Genomic DNA, 19,208 nt, shown 5'->3' with positions numbered 1-19,208 from the left:
CTTTTGGTATTCACACTATGAATATGTGTAACATCACATTCGAGATTCATTAAGAATAAACCATTGACCATCGGGGCATGACCATAAAACATATCTCTCATATAAATAGAACAACCATTATTCTCGGATTTAAATGAGTAGCCATCTCGTATTAAACGAGATCCAGATACAATGTTCATGCTCAAAGCTGGCACTAAATAACAATTATTGAGGTTTAAAACTAATCCCATAGGTAAATGTAGAGGTAGCGTGCCGACGGCGATCACATCGACCTTGGAAGCATTCCCGACGTGCATCGTCACCTCGTCCTTCGCCAGTCTCTGCTTATTCCGCAGCTCCTGCTTTGAGTTACAAATATGAGCAACCGCACTGGTATCAAATACCCAGGAGCTACTACGAGTACTGGTAAGGTACACATCAATTACATGTATATCACATATACCTTTAGTGTTGCCGGCCTTCTTGTCCGCTAAGTATTTGGGGCAGTTCCGCTTCCAGTGTCTGCTTCCCTTGCAATAAAAGCACTCAGTCTCAGGTTTGGGTCCATTCTTTGGCTTCTTCCTGGCAACTGGCTTACCGGGCGCGGCAACTCCCTTGTTGTCCTTCTTGAAGTTCTTCTTACCCTTGCCTTTCTTGAACTTAGTGGTTTTATTGACCAACAACACTTGATGTTCCTTTTTGATTTCCACCTCCACTGATTTCAGCATTGAAAATACTTCAGGAATAGTTTTCACCATCCCCTGCATATTGAAGTTCATCACAAAGCTCTTGTAGCTAGGTGGGAGCGACTGAAGGATTCTATCAATGACCGCCTCGTGCGGGAGGTTAATGTCCAGCTGGGACAGGCGGTTGTGCAACCCAGACATTTTGAGTATGTGCTCACTGACAAAACTATTTTCCTCCATCTTACAACTATATAACTTGTCGGAGACTTCATATCTCTCGACCCAGGCATGAGCTTGGAAAACCATTTTCAGCTCTTCGAACATCTCATATGCTCCGTGTTGCTCAAAACGCTTTTGGAGCCCCGGTTCTAAGCTGTAAAGCATGCCGCACTGAACGAGGGAGTAATCATCAGCACGTGACTGCCAAGCGTTCATAACGTCTTGGTTCTCTGGGATGGGTGCGTCACCTAGCGGTCCTTTTAGGACATATGCTTTCTTGGCAGCTATGAGGATGATCCTCAGGTTCCGGACCCGTATAGTTGCTGCCATCATCTTTCAGCTTGGTTTTCTCTAGGAACGCGTTGAAGTTGAGGTTGACATGAGCGTTGGCCATTTGATCTACAAGACATTTTGCAAAGGTTTTTAGACTAAGTTCATGATAATTAAGTTCATCTAATCAAATTATTTAATGAACTCCCAGTCAGATTAGACATCCCTCTAGTCATCTAAGTGATACATGATCCGACTCAACTAGACCGTGTCCGGTCATCACGTGAGACGGACTAGTCATCATTGGTGAACATCTCCATGTTGATCGTATCTTCCATACGACTCATGTTCGACCTTTCGGTCTCTTGTGTTCCGAGGCCATGTTTGTACATGCTAGGCTCGTCAAGTCAACCTAAGTGTTTTGCATGTGTAAATCTGCCTTACACCAGTTGTATGTGAATGTTAGGATCTATCACACCCGATCATCACGTGGTGCTTTGAAACAACGAACTTTCGCAACGGCGCACAGTTAGGGGGAACACTTTCTTGAAATTATTATGAGGTATCATCTTATTTACTACCGTCGTTCTAAGCAAATAAGATGCAAAAACATGATAAACATCACATGCAATCAAATAGTGACATGATATGGCCAATATCATATTGCTCCTTTGATCTCCATCTTCGGGGCGCCATGATCATCTTCGTCACCGGCAAGACACCATGATCTCCATCATTGTGTCTCCATGAAGTTGTTCGCCAACTATTACTTCTACTACTATGGCTAACGGTTTAGCAACAAAGTAAAGTAATTACATGGCGTTTATTCATTGACACGCAGGTCAGACAATAATTAAGACAACTCCTATGGCTCCTGCCGGTTATCATACTCATCGACATGCAAGTCGTGATTCTTATTAAAAGAACATGATCTCATACATCAGATATATATCATTCATCACAAACTTTTGGCCATATCACATCACAAAGGCAAATGCTGCAAAAACAAGTTAGACGTCCTCTAATTGTTGTTGCATGTTTTTACGTGGCTGCAATAGGGTTCTAGCAAGAACGTTTCTTACCTACGTAAAAGCCACAACGTGATATGCCAATTTCTATTTACCCTTCATAAGGACCCTTTTCATCGAATCCGATCCGACTAAAGTGGGAGAGACAGACATCTGTTAGCCACCTTATGCAACTAGTGCATGTCAGTCGGTGGAACCTGTCTCACGTAAGCGTACGTGTAAGGTCAGTCCGGGCCGCTTCATCCCACGATGCCGCGGAAACAAGATAAGACTAGTAGTGGCAAGAAAATTGACAAAATCTACGCTCACAACAAATTTGTGTTCTACTCGTGCAAAGAAAACTACGCATAGACCTAGCTCATGATGCCACTGTTGAGGAACGTTGTAGAAAATAAAAAATTTCTATGCTTCACCAAGATCAATCTATGGAGTCATCTAGCAACGAGAGAGAGGATAGCATCTACATACCCTTGTAGATGGCACACGGAAGCGTTCAAGAGAACGGGGTTGAGGGAGTCGTACTCGTCATGATCCAAATCACCGATGATCCTAGTGCTGAACGGACAACACCTCCGCGTTCAACACACGTACGGTTGGGAAGACGTCTCCTCCTTCTTGATCCAGCAAGGGGGAAGGAGAGGTTGATGGAGATCCAGCAGCACGACGGCGTGGTGGTGGAAGCAGCAGCGATCTCGGTAGGGCTTCCCCAAGCTCAGCGAGAGGGAGAGGTGGTATGTGGGGAGAGGGAGGCGCCAGGGACTAGGGTGCGGCTGCCCTCCCTCCCCCCTCTTTATATAGGGGGCCTAGGAGGTGCGCCGGCCCCTAGAGATCCCATCTCAAGGGGGGGCCTAGGGGGGACTTGCCCCCCAAGTCAAGTGGGGCGCCCCCCCACCCCTAGGGTTTCCAACCCTAGGCGCAGGGGAGGCCCACCTGCCCCCCAGGGGCTGGTTCCCCTCCCACTTCAGCCCATGGGGCCCTCCGGGATAGGTGGCCCCACCCGGTGGACCCCCGGGACCCTTCCGGTGGTCCCGGTACAATACCGGTGACCCCCGAAACTTTCCCGATGGCCGAAACTGGACTTCCTATATATAATTCTTCACCTTCAAACCATTCCGGAACTCCTCATGACGTTCGGGATCTCATCCGGGACTCCGAACAACTTTCGGGTTATCGCATACTAATATCTCTACAACCCTAGCGTCACCGAACCTTAAGTGTGTAGACCCTACGGGTTCGGGAGACATGCAGACATGACCGAGACGACTCTCCGGTCAATAACCAACAGCAGGATCTGGATACCCATGTTGGTTCCCACATGCTCCTCGATGATCTCATCGGATGAACCACGATGTCGAGGATTCATGTAATCACACATACAATTCCCTTTGTTAGTCGGTACGTTACTTGCCCGGGATTCGATCGCGGTATCCCAATACCTCGTTCAATCTCGTTACCGGCAAGTCACTTTACTCGTACCGTAATGCATGATCCCGTGACCAAACACTTGGTCACATTGAGCTCATTATGATGATGCATTACCGAGTGGGCCCAGAGATACCTCTCCATCATACAGAGTGACAAATCCCAGTCTCGATCCGTGTCAACCCAACAGATACTTTCGGGGATACCCGTAGTATACCTTTATAGTCACCCAGTTACGTTGTGACGTTTGGTACACCCAAAGCACTCCTACGGCATCCGGGAGTTACACGATCTCATGGTCTAAGGAAATGATACTTGACATTGGAAAGGCTCTAGCAAACGAACTACACGATCTTGTGCTATGCTTAGGATTGGGTCTTGTCCATCACATCATTCTCCTAATGATGTGATCCCGTTATCAACGACATCCAATGTCCATAGTCAGGAAACCATGACTATCTGTTGATCAACGAGCTAGTCAACTAGAGGCTCACTAGGGACATGTTGTGGTCTATGTATTCACACGTGTATTACGATTTCCGGATAACACAATTATAGCATGAATAACAGACAATTATCATGAACAAGGAAATATAATAATAATCATTTTATTATTGCCTCTAGGGCATATTTCCAACAATAGATATTTTGGAACGGCTAGCACGCGGCTCAGCAACTGTCGGATATTTTGAGGTTCGAATTCCTCAGGGCTATCATGTTCCTCACTGTGTAGGCAATTCGCACTGGCGAATTCCTAACTCCTCAGTTAGAACAAATTCCTCAGAGACCAGAAGATCTTCGTCTCTGTCACTGAAGAAATTGACTGAACTGATATGAGATTTCCAATGGCTTCACTTGAAGGATTGGGTAGGTGTAGGATTTTGAGATGAGCATCACTTGGAAATCTGTTTCCTTAGTATTACCTCGACCCCCTTTAACAGTACGGTGTTTCCTATGACTCAAGAAGAAGAAAATGAAACTACGAAAACAAAAGTCTTCACGCTTTAGATTCCTCGCATGAATATCGAAGTCTTCAAGGTCACACCAATTTCTTCACTTTCAAAGTCTTCAGGAGAACCAAAGTCTTCACTCGAAGACATTCATTTTTAGGGGTCAACTTTCACTGTAAATATCAAACTCCTCATTGACTTATAGAGCCTGTGTACACTCACAAACATATTAGTCCCTTAACCTATAAGTCTACAATACACCAAAATCACTAAGGGGCACTAGATGCACTTACACATCTTGTATGCTTTGGTTGATTAATGACAAAATGGTTAAAGGGAGAAATGTGTTTGTGATTATACACAGGTTAGTCCCTGGGAATTTGGTTTAACTAGTGGTGTATGACCCCTATAAATGTTAAGGAAACATTGAAGTGTTTAGTGCACCCGTTGAAGAACTAGCTAAAGAACTGAAGCATAAATATTTAGCTCTTTACTAGTCTTTTTGTTCTTCCTTGAGCCAATAGAGCAAAACGTACTGCTAAGGGCTCCAAGTGTTACTACAACAAGTCTTCAGTTGTGGTCAATCGAACCTACTTCGTTAGAGTTGAAGACTTGAAAATCTCCTTCCAGGCAAAGTCTTCGAGATTGCGTGTTGAGGGTGATTCTTTTGTATATTGATTTCTTCGTCGAGGAGTTAGGTAACATGCTGTAAGATTAGCATATGTTGAAGAATTTGATAGTTCAAAAATTCCCGACCGTTGTGACAACTGGCAACAACACGTTGGTGGGTGTGTCCCGTCCAATGGTCATGTCGGCCCCTCATGTTGCGACCCCCGCTGTCAATACCCCCTACCTCCATAAGTTGGTGGTTGGTCTGTGGGAATCGAGACAAGTATTGTATGATCAACCCCTCCTCTTGAAGAATTTGAGTGAATCTTAAGTGAGAAAATACAACAAAGCCTAAACATATAAGAGTTTGAGCATCACTGAATAAACTAATCACAGTTCATCGAAGGCTTGTTGCTCTTGAATAATGTGCATCTTCTAGATTGTTAGATTTCTGTGAAGGTTTGGAGATCACCTGAAGATATACCACGAGCAATTTATTCCCACCGTCCCCTCTCTCTTTGGCTTGGGCATTCCTTGGGTCGAACTTTAAAAAGCCTCACCCGAGCCCCAAAATAGATAATAACATTTTATTATTGAAAAATATTATTGTAATTATATTAGGATATATAAAATGCAACATCATCGATGTATTACATTCAAATCCTATTGTTAGTATCTGATCGATCATACTATCACGAAGATATGTGGATGAAAAGAAAAAATATTATATGTAGGAGGGAAGGAAATTCTCCTAAAAATCTATTGTACAAGCGATCCCCACCTATGAGATGTCCATCTTTAAAATTCCTAATTTTTTGCATCGTTTCAATTTTTTTTTGCAAGAAATCACTAATGAGATGTCACATCTTTGGTGAGGAGACAAGGACAATCAAAAGAGACATTAGATGGCTTGGTGAAAAATGGGTGTACCTAAAAATCAAGGATGGTGGTTTTTCGTGTTATTCATTGTTTCAACCTGGCAGCATTGAGAAAACAAGCTTGGCGTCTTCTTGAAAATCCAGAGTCCTTATGTGCCATCGTGTTGAGAGCTAAGTATTTACTTGATGGTAATTTGCTGAATGCAAAGTTAAAGAGGGTTTCTCTTTTACGTGGCAAAGTATTATTAAGGGTGGGTGGGGGGCTTTATAATTATCTAAATCATGGTTATATATGGCGGGTTGCAAGTGGTCAAACCATTGATATTTGGGAAGATGCCTCATTTGATCATGACCTGCTTAGGGGCATGACTGGTGCTGTTTTGAGGGATAATAAAAGCAAATTCATTGTAGGAGGAAAGTGACGTTATCAATTCAGATAATTTAGAGGGCATTGAAACTATGAACAATGGAGGACTGTCAGCGAGTATGATGACGGTTGTGTTTGACGATTGTTATTTTTTGGCTTGTGGTTTTTTCATTACTAGTTTGAGCATTGTAATAGAGAAGTGAATAAGATTGTACATGAACTTGCTAAGTTATCTAGATTTTGTTCGACTTTCAACCGATTTGAGAATCCTTTGAATGATATTGTATCCTCTGTACTCCCTCCGTTCCTAAATTTAAGTCTTTGGAGGGATTTTATTATGGACTACATACGGAGCAAAATGAGTGAACCTACACTCTAAAATGCATCTATATACATCCGTATGTACTCCATAATAGAATCTTTACAAAGACTTATACTATTTAGGACGGAGGGAGTACTTGTTATTTCAAATGAATAAAGCTCTGTGTTAAAAAAAGGTAATTTGGGCTTTGGTCGGTCTTTCAGGCCGAAATCCGAAACCACTGTCGGGCTTTGGGCTTGGGCCGTCAGACCGGGCTGCCCATGCCGATGCCTACTCTCTCGCTCCTCCCATCTCTCTCTCTCACGATCCCCCCAGCGCCGCCGGAGTGCCGCACGTCCTCCACCATTCCCGCTCATCTTCTCCGCGCACGGCCTCCGAGCTCGCTGCTCCGCCTCGCCGCCCTCCACTGCACCACCCCCACGAGCGGAGCGGCTTCCTCCCCCCGACCTCACTGCCTCCCGTCGTCGGGTCCGCCGCGCTGGGGCTGGGCCGTGCACCGTGACGCCCGTGCGCGCCGGCGCGGCCTCGCCGGCGACGTCTCCGTGTGCGGCGCCCTATCCCTCCTCTGCCTCCTGCAAGCACACGCCTCAGCACTCCCGGCATCGAGCCTCTGAATCACGTCCCCATGTCGCCTCTCCGGCAGGCGGGCCGCCGCGCCGCTCCCCTCGTCCCGCCGCCGGCAGCCCCGTCCGTGTCTCGCTCCCAGAACCAGAAATGCCATCCTCCGTGGGACGAACCATTCTTCGCTCCCAGCCGCTACCGCCGCCTGCCGCTCTTCTGGGCTGGCGTCAGGGCTCGGATGATTTCCACTTCTCCCGGTAAGGATCCATGATTTGCTTGATGCGTGCTAGACTGGTAATCAAATCCATCAACATATTTCTAGTTTCATTGCGCGAGGTTGACCCTAGTTGACCCTATACTAGTAGTAGTGCAAGCTGTTACTCAACAGAAATAGTTGGCTGAACCCCTGTTTTCGAAAACCAGATCAAATTCAGGCCAGTGAGCCGATAGTAGACTCTGGTTTACCTCCACTCGAAAATATATCGGCACACCAATTCAACACTCCACGCTTGCTGAAATTGATTATGGAACACTCCATTTTGAATTATACGCGCAATTGTGTCCTGTAAGGCAGGTAGTTCCTTGTGTCAGTGTGTAACCACTAACCAATGTTTTGGTGACTTCAGAGCATCATGATTTTACGTGGAAGACTAGTATGGCTTCGAGATTCATGCAAACCGATATCGTAAATGCTCTTCGTAAAGGTGATCGGCAGCGAGCATCCATTATGCTCTCGAATCTTCAACAAACCAAAGAAGCGTTAACTTCAGAAGATTTTTCTTATATACTGGAGTACTGTGCAGAAGCACCTGATCCTTTGGTAAATCTACTGCAGATGCATATTTTACCTAGAGCACGAAGTTTGATAATTGATAGTCATTTTGATTAGTACCCATTTTGGATCTTTTCCAATATGCATAGTTTGTTATGGAGACATTGGAGCTCATGAACGTGAAGGCCATAGATATTAGTAAAAGCCATTACAGATCTGTCACTCGAGCACTCATCCAAGGAGGGTATTCGAAGGAGGTATGCGATATTTCTTATATACCGAATGAAGTTTTTGCCTTTGTAACTTGTTTGGGAATCCAATCATATAAATACACTTTCAAAACTGCTTCAAATAGAGCGTCTGTAGTAGTAATATACACTTGAACTATCCAATTCACTGTTTCTTCTGTGTAAGCTGTCCAACTTTCCATTTCTTAGTGCTCCCAGCTAGTCAAAATGCAATACCGGTGTATTCATCCTTTTGTACAAAATGAAACTTCAATACTAGGCAAGGCCTTTTTTATGGGTACTTGATGAATGGTTATATTATTTTATGCCTTACCCAAAATGGCAAAATGATGCACCGGTTATTTCTTTCAGGTGAAGTCTGTGCATGGGCATTCCCACAAATATTTTCATGTTCGCTCATGACAGGCTCTGCAACCATTGTTTGTAGAGAAAAAACTTCACTTAGACCTTGAACTTTGGCGGTCATTTGCTTTCCACCCTGAAACTTCAAAACCATCTAGAAGTAAACCTTAGCGCTCACCGAGTCACTCTCTGAAATCATTGTTTTCATATCACTAGGCGGTGGTCTTAACCGATCCGACAGTGCATCCATGTCATCTAAAAGTGCTCCAAAATGCCGTAAGCGAGTCAGGTGGATGGTATAACTTAGAAGTTAAGGGCCCACTTTTAGACGGTTTTGAAGGTTTAAAACGACAAGCAGGGCCAACGTGGACTTTTTCATTATTTCTATATATTACCTCCGTCCCAAAAAGCTTGTCTTACATTTATCCGTATCTAGAACGTGTCTAGATACATCCGTATCCAGACAAATCTAAGACAAGCTTTTTGGGACGGAGGGAGTAGTATAGTTGTAGGAGAGGGAATCAGACAGTAAGTTGTACCTTCTGCAAGTAATCTGTTATTGTGTTTAATCTTTTATATGAAACCCTTCTGATGAAAAATATGTTGTTTTGTTAATCTTTGGTTTCTTTTTAACATGCTCTCTGCAGTTCTTCTTGTACTTCTGCTCTTATGTTATATGTTTACCTGCTTATTGAATAATGCCTTATAGCAATATCAGTTTTTGCAGGAGATCATGTTAGCTCCTTGCAGTCTTCAAGTTGTTGACAAATGTCTTTCTGATGTAGGCACTTAAATTGCTCACTCTTCTAGGGGAAAAAGAATGTTCATACGCTGCCTTGCCGATTTTCAATATCTTTTTGAGTGCCTGTAGCACAAATCTGAATGATGCTGAGAGCTGTCTAGAGATAATGGAAAATCATCTTCTTGGGAAGTCTGAAATAACATTCTGTGAGCTTCTGAAGGTTTGTATGAACAATTGTTCAATATCGCCTATTTATAATCTTCAGAAGTTCAGTTTCATATCTGGAGAAGAAGTACTATTGTACCAGAACTTACCTGTTGCGGCTGCAACTATGGGCAGACATAATCATCCATGACATTGTGGACTATTTGGTCCTTATTTTCTAACATCTGCTTGCCTACATTTGTAATTTGTATTCCCTTCTGGTCCATCACTTAATTTCTGACCTTTTTGTTGGCAGCTCTTGCATGTTGATTTTAGTTTCTTTTACTTCTGTTATGAAACAGTCACATGCTTTTTCCTTTCCTGTATTTCATGTTTAGGGCGTCTCTTGAGACATTCCTTTTCATGTAATGTTATATGTCACATTTTCACACGTTTCTTGGGATACGTCAGCTTGCTTACTTGATTGATATATCTTTTCAGGTTGCAGTTTTGCAGAAAAATTTGTCTGCAGTTCATGATTTATGGAATGACTGCACTAGGTATTTCAGTCCAAACATTGTGACTCAGAGGAAATTTGTGAAGGCTTTCTCTACACTAGGTGACCTTCAGTCTGCATATCATATCTTGCAGCGTATGGTAGTCCTTGCTGGAGAACGCACTGACCATCTGAGGGTGTCTTCTAAAAGGAGATGCCAATCAACAAGATTAGATATTCCTGTGCCTGCTTTGCGTGAAGTGGAAGATCTCAAACTTAAGTCAGACTATGATTTGACATCATCATCTCAAGGGAAGATGGGAACTGGAGAACGCTTGATTGATGCTCAGCCGGAGCTGTTACGGCTGGAAACTCAATCATCAAAACATGAGCAATTGAAGGGTTATGTGTCATTTATTTCTGATGGTCTGTTCTGCATTCCAACTACATAAGCCATGTAGTATACTTGTAAACTTAGTTTAATGATAGTTATAGAACTTATTTACTTCCAGTCTTGTTCCAGGTGACAATCTTGGTGACAATTCTGAACCAGACAGTGGGAGGATGCCAAAGACATTGAGTTCTGCACCCACTGCAGTGAAGAAAGTTTTGCGATGGGCTTTCAATGATATCATACATGCATGCGTGTACTTTGACAACTGCCAGTTGTCTGAGCAATTATTTCTAGAGGTAACTAGTATGTGGTCTTTTGTTGGCTTAATCTATACCATGGCTTGCCATCTTTCTGTTTGCTAAAGTCTTTACCTAAGCACTTCTCTTAATACATCAAGCTTCTGGATGGTTGAAAATCACTGTGGTAACTTTCCAGTGGCTTATGTGATTTATTTCATTTTCATATGTTGTACCTGTTTCATCTAGGTCATATCAATCTTGGTTGAACATCACTGTGGTAACTTTCCAGTGGCTTATATGATTGATTTCATCTGTTGTACCTGTTTCATCTAGGTCATATCAGTTGGACTGATACTTTCTGTAATCTTTTTGCTTTCAGTTTACTTTCTTCTTAAGATAGTCACAAAAACAGCGGAAATACAAAGCTAATCCCGAACTCGCATGCACCCGGTGTGAACATTAAATTCAAAAAGAATACCAACCAAATTAAAAAAAATCTGTTATAAATAATACATGAGAAACTCTTCTAGGTGCCTGCAAATTTTTGCGCTGAGATGACATCCGAGGCAGTCGGTAACAAAAAAAGCCGGAGCTCGATTTTTGTTGCAGCTTTGGACATTTTGGAGCTCCATTTTTTTTGTAACGAGCTCCTCGGATGTCATCTCAGCATAAAAATTTGCAAGCACCTACATGAGTTTCTCATCTTTGATGTATTAAATTTTCAGACCTTTTTGAATTTGCTTCATTTTTTTTAACTTCTCTGATCACCTGGGTGTGGAATGTAGATACACCCAAGCATCAAAACGCCGCTCTTCAAAAATAGAGCATGAACTCGGTTGAAGATTAAACTCATAGACATGTGGAGTTGCATACCAGCAACTATTCTAGTATTTGAATTATTTACTAATTTTCTGCTTCTATTAGTGGAAAAGGTGGTGGGAAGTGCGGAAATTTCATGTTTCATGCCAGTGAAGTTTGATGTTTATGCTCAATGTTATTCTTTCTTCTCAGATGCACAAGATTGGACTGCGACCATCAAGATTTACATATGATGGTTTTATTAAGTGTGTGTTAGCCGGGAAAGGAGTTGCACATGCCATCAAAGTGGTATGCTATCGAAAGTTTATGACATATCCAGTTACATGAAAGGATATCTTGTTAAATATGATTGTGCACACTAATTATTTCGTGAAACCCTGAATATAGTTATGCTCTACTGTCTGAATTTTTTAGAAGCTATTGTAATCATAATGTTAATCACTGTTTACTTACTCTGCATAGAAACTGCTATGTAAACCTGAACTGTACCTGTTCTATTGCGACTGCTAATCACTACTTAGTTACTCTCCATTAAAGCTACTAATGCTACTATATTTATATTCTCGTGCATTCCAGGTTGAAGTGATGGATAGAAGAGGTATCAGGCCTTACGACAGTACACTCGTTGCGCTCTCCGTTGACCATAGCAAAAGCTTACAGTTGGATCTGGCTGAGCACTTCTTGGGAATAATTTCAGATATACAACCGGAGTATATACATGCTTTTAATGCTTTGCTTTCTGGTTGTGACATTATGGTAATGTATTGCCTTTGGAAAGAGATTGTCTATCATGCCATATTTGTGTCCCTACCTCCTGTCATCTTAATTTCAGCTTGGTCATTCACGCTAAGAGTACATGCTGATGTTTGGTTTATCATAATCTTCGTCTTTTTCTCTCTCAAATAGTTGGTGCTCTTTGTCATACCAACGACAGTAATTTTTCTTTAGTTGTCAGTACACCTGAGTTTGATGATTGTATAGAAATTAGAACTAACAAAAATAATTTTTTCTTTAGTTGTCAGTGCACCTGAATTTGCTGATTGTATAGAAATTAGAACTAAATCCCCTCTTATTATTTTTATAGAATGAACCAGAAAGAGCTCTCCGCATACTAGCAAAAATGAGGCGCTTGGATTTGAAGCCACATATATGGACCTATGAAATTATGTTTTCTCTGTTTGGCAATGTCAATGTTCCTTATGAAGAAGGAAATATGCTATCACATGCTGATGTTTCCAAAAGGATAAGCATAATTGAGATGGATATGCTAAACCATGAGATTCGACATAGTTTTGTGTCCATGAAGAACTTGGTATGTTTACTAAACTACTAAAAAATATATATAGACCTTCATCTTTTTTTCGTCCACAGTTCAGCGTGAAGAGGTGTATCACTTGTAATATTGTTGCAAGACAAACATGCTCGTTTTTTTGTAGAACTCCTAGTAATTGACTTCTGTGGGTGGTAATGAATTTTTTAATATGCTGGCTACAGGACCTCTGCTATGGTCATTGGGAAACAGGGAGTTCACATTTTCTTGTTTCCTTTATCTTTTCATATGAAAAATTGTTTATCAAGAGAGTTGGCACCTGACACCAGTAGGGTTTAAGGATGTAGGTGTGTAACCATTCTGTTTAGAAACAACAATGTTTTATGGCTTTGTCACATTGCTCTCATCATGCTCTAGACTGGTCGAAATTTGTTGTTCCTTGTTGCTTGTTGACGATGGCTGTACATGAAAGGAGTTGCTTCATTAAGTCTGTACCATGGCTTGTACGATATGTTCAAACTAGCACACGTCAGCATTTGTTATCCTGTCGTACAAGCATTCCCAGTGTCTAATCTGAGTTACAGTGCCTAATCCGTTAGATTTGTAATGCTTAAAAACAGGAAGCCAAGTTTTAATCTATCTGAATAGGATGTCTTGGTCATTTGCATGTGATGTGAGGTTGGACTTCACTTGCTAATATGGGTGCGCTAGCCTAGTTTAGGAGACTAGGGAGCACTTCGCAATGAATGGGATTCACAACATTGCTTTTGTGTTAATGATCTAATGAGAATATGCACCATGGGTTTGTATAATAATATGCTCAAACTAGCATATCATTTGGTCAGTCACACCCCAAGACCTCACTGGCTTGAAATATCACCATGATAATTGACAAACTCGTTTAGATTGCTAAGATCACTTGTCACGTCTCAGTATGATCTTCGATACTTCTTACAATAATAGCATGCATCGAAAGTCTTGGTATTTTAATTTACATCTTCATATTATTTCAGATACGAGCCTTTGGAGCCGAGGGAATGATAGAGGAAATGCTGAGGTACTTGAATATTGCTGAGAATGTTTTATGGAACATGGATCCTTATCAGAAGAGTGATCTCTACGGCATTGTGCTGCATGCTTTGGTTAAAGCAAAGGAAGTAAGGATCTACGTCCTTTTACCATTTATTTTGTTATATGAAATGATGAACTGGGTTCAGTTTTTCTTGCAAGCAATTTTTTATGCTTTGTCTGTGTATAATGAAAGTTGTTGAATCGATAAACCTCTTTCTGGTTTGCAGACACCTAAGGCAATAAGAACCTTCAAGATCATGAGATCATGTGGTCTCCCAACCAATACTGCCATTTATAACATCATGATAGAGTGCTGCAAATTGTTGCCTTGTTTCAATTCAGCTGGCGCTTTGTTGTCCTTGATGTTCCGAGATGGCTGCTGTCCTACGGTTTTGACTTTCACATCTCTCCTGAAGGTAAGGCTAGTTAATTGCAGTGCCGTTACTACTCACCGTGTAATGCACTGCTAATTCCTTCCTTTAGTTAATTTGAATTTCTGGGCCCCATTTGCTTGAGTCTGATGTCATGTGTTTCCATGGAAGGTTGTATTAGCAAAAGAGGATTTTGAGGGGGCACTGGATCTGCTGGACTTGTGCATAACTGAAGGAATTCAACCCGACATTGAGATTTTCAACACAATACTCTCAGAAGCGAATGCAAAAGTATGTCTATGATATAATTTTTCAACTCGTCATCCCGAAATGATGTCGAAGTGAAACTCATATTTGGTCATTCTTGACAGGGTAATATTCATGTTGTTGAATACATTGTTGAGTGTATTCACAGAGCAAAGGTTCGACCCGATGAATCAACGCTTTGGTACACATTTTGTGCCTACGTGGATCAAGAACTGTACAACACCGCCCTCGAGGCATTGCAAGTCCTCAGTATGAGAATGATATCCTTGGACGCGAGCATTCTCAAGGAGAAAGGAGCAGCTTTAGAGGATCTAATCTTCAGCGAAGATCCAGATGCTGAACTGAGGATCATTAGGACATTCGAAGCAAGCGAAGAATGTAGCGCCGCGGCCTTATTGAACCTGAGGTGGTGCGTGATGATGGGTTCCACCATATCCTGGTCTCCTGAGGACAATCTCTGGGCGAGGAGGCTGGCATCCTCTTACGATGCTAACAAGAGACCCGTGTCATGAAATTTGTGCCGGTAAGTATGAGTCTTGTTTAAACTGATCAAGGAGATTGGTCTACCGGTCTGTTGCGTGGTTTTGGCATGCTCTTGAGGCCGGCCAATTGCTGGTGATGCAATTCGTGACATCATTCACGGGCTAGCACCTCCCGCGCATCCTTCGCCGGGTTTTGACAAGCTCTTGAAGCCAATAGCAGCTGTCAAGGATCACTAATTTTGCATGAGAGTTGATGGTGACGAAGATTGAACCACATGGCTCACCTCCACTCAATTCATTATTAATTTTCTCCTCAGAACTGTCTTGCTTCAAATGATAAGAATATTTTTTTTCCCGCTATGCATATGTATGTATGTATTAATGTATGAATGTATGTATACAGGGACTTGTGGGATTGTAAGGCATCACAGAATGACATGGTAGCGAAGGGCATTGTAAACTTGGAAGCTCTAAAGTTCTTCTCTCTTGTTTGAGTCGAAAAAAAGTGTTTTTTTTAAGGATGTCCATGCATTAAGTTTGTACAAGTACTAGGTAAGAACACTGTCTTGCTAACTTTTTTCTCTGCTTGCTCTCAGTGAATAAACTAAACGTGATGATGCGTGCCGCAATCGATCATTTGCGCTTCTGTTTTGTTTTCTTCCCATTTTGTAAATCCATGCTGCTGCTATTCAGAGTGAACAAATTATTCATTTGCGAACATATATTGTGCGCCGGCCTTGTCTATGGGTTTGCGACGACGTCCGGAAACCACCGAAGTTCGTTCGTTCTTCTTTTTTGTTGTTGGTTTTCAGATAGCTAACCGATCATGCCAAGCGGTACTCAAGTCCTTTTCTTGTGAAAAAAGGAATACATATTGATTTTTTTTAACGGAACATATTTTAGAATTTTTGAGTATGCCAGGAACTCCCTTAGTAAAGAAATAAGAACATCTAGACAACTAAAGTAGCGGCCTAAACGCTATTATATTTGTTTACAGAGAGAGTACAAATGTATGTGTGTGGGGGTACCCAAGGGTTTAACGATCTCCACCCACACTGCACATCCGAAGGAGAAGAGAAATGGCATCATTGGCCCGCACCGCTGCTTCCGCCGCGAGATCGGCCCTCCTCTCGCCGGCCCCAGCCTCGGCTCGGCCCTGCCGTCTCGCTCTCCCTCACCAGCCGCCCGTGTCCTCCGCAGGTACGTCCAGTAGATGGATGGATCGTGTGTGTGTGTGTATGTTTGCGTTTACATCATGCTTAATTTAGTTCCTGCAGGTCGGTGGCGGCAGTGCTGGAGACGCTGCTGCCCCTACACACGGCGGTTGCCTCAGCGCCTGAAGTCCTGCATCGTCGTCGACTCTGCCTGCTGGAGCCCGCTCTCCCTAGGCAGATGTCGTGGGGGAACCACGGCCACCTATGGGGCTACGGGCCCCTTTCTGGTTCGGCGGGGGATGGCGCATTGCACAAAGAGCGGAGAAGCGTGAAACAACACGACAAAGATCACATGGGTAGTTTTTACCCAGGTTCGGGTCGCCGCGAGACATAAAACCCTACTCCTGCTTTGGTGGATTGATGGTGGATGGTGGTGGAAAAGAGCAACGCTCTTGCCCGGCAGGGTTGCCTTAGGACGAGAACGACTACGCGCGTGTGAGTGTACAAGGGTCCGAATCCTTTCTATGGTTGCCATGGGCCTCCTTTTATAGATCAAGGGGTCACCACAGTGACAAATCAGTCATTATGCACTGATTAGATAGCAAACAGTGCTATCATACCTAACTCTGCAGGCTGACAGAGCGCATTAAATGCGCCGCTCAATGTCACATCATAGCTTGCCCGGCAGGCCCTGTTGGGCCGTTTCGCCAGCTTGACGCCTGCTCGCTCGACACGTCGCGGGACGGGTGTCGCTTGTAGGTATTTTTTGTAGAAGGTGGCCGCCATGTGGCATATAGTAGCCACTTAGTCACCTTGGAGCATGACACCGCACTGATCGACGGCGTACGTCGTGATGAGGTGGTGCAGTGAAGTGGCTTGCCTTCGCTAGTCCCGGCAGGCCTGCCGGGACGACCCGGGGGCTCGCTTCCAGGGATAACCTCGTCTCTGCCAAACTCGCCTGCCTGGCAGGGGAGGTTTCTCCCTTAGTATTATCTTGCCCTTTTGGCTAGTTTTAGCCATCTTGATCTTACTTGAATCCTTTGAGGGAGTCGATCCATCTGAAGGAAATATGCCCTAGAGGCAATAATAAAGTTATTATTTTATATTACCTTATTTCATGATAAATGTTTAGTATTCATGCTAGAATTGTATTAACCGGAAATTTGATACATGTGTGGATACATAGACAAAATACCGTGTCCCTAGTAAGCCTCTACTAGACTAGCTCGTTAATCAAAGATGGTTAAGTTTACTAACCATAGACATGTGTTGTAATTTGATAAACGGTATCACATAATTAGGAGAATAATGTGATCGACAAGATCCATTCGTTAGGTTAGCATTATGATCATTCAGTTTTATTGCTACTGCCTTCTTCATGTCAAATACATATTCCTCCGACTATGAGATTATGAAACTCCCGGATACCGAAGGAATGCCTTGTGTGCTATCAAACGTCACAACATAACTGGGTGATTATAAAGATGATCTACAGGTATCTCCAAAGGTGCTTGTTGGGTTGGCATAGACCGAGATTATGATTTTTCACTGAGAGTATCGGAGAGGTATCTCTGGGCTCTCTTGGTAATGCACATCATAAGAAGCCTTGCAAGTAAAGTGACTAATGAGTTAGTTGCAGGATGATGCATTACGAAACGAGTAAAGAGACTTGTCGGTAACGAGATTGAACTAGGTATGAAGATACCGACGATCGAATCTCGGGCAAGTAACATACCGATGACAAAGGGAATAACGTATGTTGTCATAACGGTTCGACTGATAAAGATCTTCGTAGAATATGTGGGAGCCAATATGAGCATCCAGGTTCCGCTATTGGTTATCGACCGGAGAGGTGTCTCGGTCATGTCTACATAGTTCTCGAACCCGTAGGGTCCGCACGCTTAACATTCGATGATGATTTTGTATTATTTGAGTTATGTGATTTGGTGACCGAATGTTCTTCGGAGTCCCTGATGAGATCACGGACATGACGAGGAGTCTCGAAATGGTGGAGAGGTAAAGATTGATATATAGGATGATAGTATTCGGACACCAGAACTGTTCCGGGGGTATCGGGTACGTATCGGGTCACCGAAAAGGGGTTCCGGGCACCCCCGGCAAAGATATGGGCCTAATGGGACAAGAGGGGAAACGAAGGCTGAACCTGGAGGGGAAGGAAAGAGGGGAAGAGAGAAAGGAAGGGGAGGGATTCAGCCTCCCCCTTCCTTCCCTTCTCCCTCCTCCTTCCTTCCGCCTCCGGTAATTATGGTAAAGGGGGGCGAATAGGACTAGGGCCCCAAGTAGGATTCCTCCTACTTGGGTGCCCCCTTGGCTGCTACCTCTCCCTCCCACCTATATATATTAAGGGAAGGTGCCTAGAACACACACCAACGATTGTTAGCCGTGTACGGCGCCCCCCTCCACAGTTTACGCCTTCGGTCATATTCATGTAGTGCTTAGGCAAAGCCTTGCGCGGATAACTTCACCATCACCGTCACCACGTTGTCGTGCTGACGGAACTTGTGACGCCCGGATAATCATGCTACAATAACCTCTGCTAATGAAGCCACGTCACCTCCGTTACTGTCGCTAATCTCGCGTTAGTTCAAAACGATTCAAATTCAAATTTGAGTTCCAGGCAAACATCAAAAGTTTTCAAACCATAGAACTAAAATGTTCGGATTTTGCCAAATAATGCATAGGTAATTACGATAGAGAACCCACACTTTTATAAAAATATTTAAATACTACAAGATGAATAAAACATCGACAAAACTATTATTTAAATGCTTTTAAATATTAAACCGTTGTAAAACTGTGCCTTTTGGGTGCCAAAGATATAGTGGCATTAGAATAAGTAGTGATACTATTTTAGGAACTAAGATCATAATTATAAAAGCTAAAATAGAGAGAAACTAAAAATAAAACAGAAAAGGAAAAAAGTAAGAATAACAAAATGCCAAAAAAAGAGATAAAGGGAGAACCCCCCCCCCTCTGGGCCACGACCCAGATGGCCTCGGGGCCAACTAGGCCAAGGCCCAGCCGGCCGGCCCAACCGGCCCCTCACTCCCGATAACCCCCTCCCCCCACCGATGGGAAACCCTAT

At 43.1% G+C, this 19,208-nt stretch overlaps 1 protein-coding gene across 2 annotated transcripts; it reads left to right on the top strand.

The window, feature by feature from the left end:
• The first annotated feature begins 7,048 nt into the window (after positions 1 to 7,048).
• On the top strand, positions 7,049 to 15,640 carry LOC119291766 (pentatricopeptide repeat-containing protein At1g76280-like). Of its 2 annotated transcripts, XM_037570576.1 has the most exons (14): positions 7,049 to 7,548; positions 7,918 to 8,111; positions 8,213 to 8,320; positions 9,439 to 9,615; positions 10,041 to 10,461; positions 10,559 to 10,725; positions 11,680 to 11,775; positions 12,064 to 12,243; positions 12,572 to 12,799; positions 13,771 to 13,914; positions 14,056 to 14,244; positions 14,371 to 14,490; positions 14,571 to 14,989; positions 15,352 to 15,640. In XM_037570576.1, the coding sequence occupies exons 1-13, from the start codon at positions 7,356 to 7,358 to the stop codon at positions 14,976 to 14,978; spliced, it is 2,625 nt and encodes an 874-aa protein (XP_037426473.1). In that variant the 5' UTR covers positions 7,049 to 7,355; the 3' UTR covers positions 14,979 to 14,989; positions 15,352 to 15,640. The 2 variants fall into 2 exon arrangements, with proteins under 2 accessions (XP_037426473.1, XP_037426472.1); XM_037570575.1 differs by having other exon boundaries at positions 14,571 to 15,435.
• The last annotated feature ends 3,568 nt before the right edge of the window (positions 15,641 to 19,208 follow it).

The sequence above is a fragment of the Triticum dicoccoides genome, chromosome 4B, assembly GCF_002162155.2.
Source record: "Triticum dicoccoides isolate Atlit2015 ecotype Zavitan chromosome 4B, WEW_v2.0, whole genome shotgun sequence".
Classification (NCBI taxonomy): Eukaryota; Viridiplantae; Streptophyta; class Magnoliopsida; order Poales; family Poaceae; genus Triticum; species Triticum dicoccoides.
Note: the sequence above shows the minus strand (reverse complement) of the source record. Positions and strands in the feature narration are given on the sequence as shown.

Excerpts from the sequence above, each read along its gene's own strand:
- LOC119291766 (XM_037570576.1), top strand. The coding sequence starts at position 7,356 with ATGTCGCCTCTCCGGCAGGCGGGCCGCCGCGCCGCTCCCCTCGTCCCG. Across the intron at positions 8,112-8,212 it reads CAGAAGCACCTGATCCTTTG|TTTGTTATGGAGACATTGGA; the intron begins GTAAATCTACTG and ends CAATATGCATAG. Across the intron at positions 12,244-12,571 it reads TTTCTGGTTGTGACATTATG|AATGAACCAGAAAGAGCTCT; the intron begins GTAATGTATTGC and ends TTATTTTTATAG.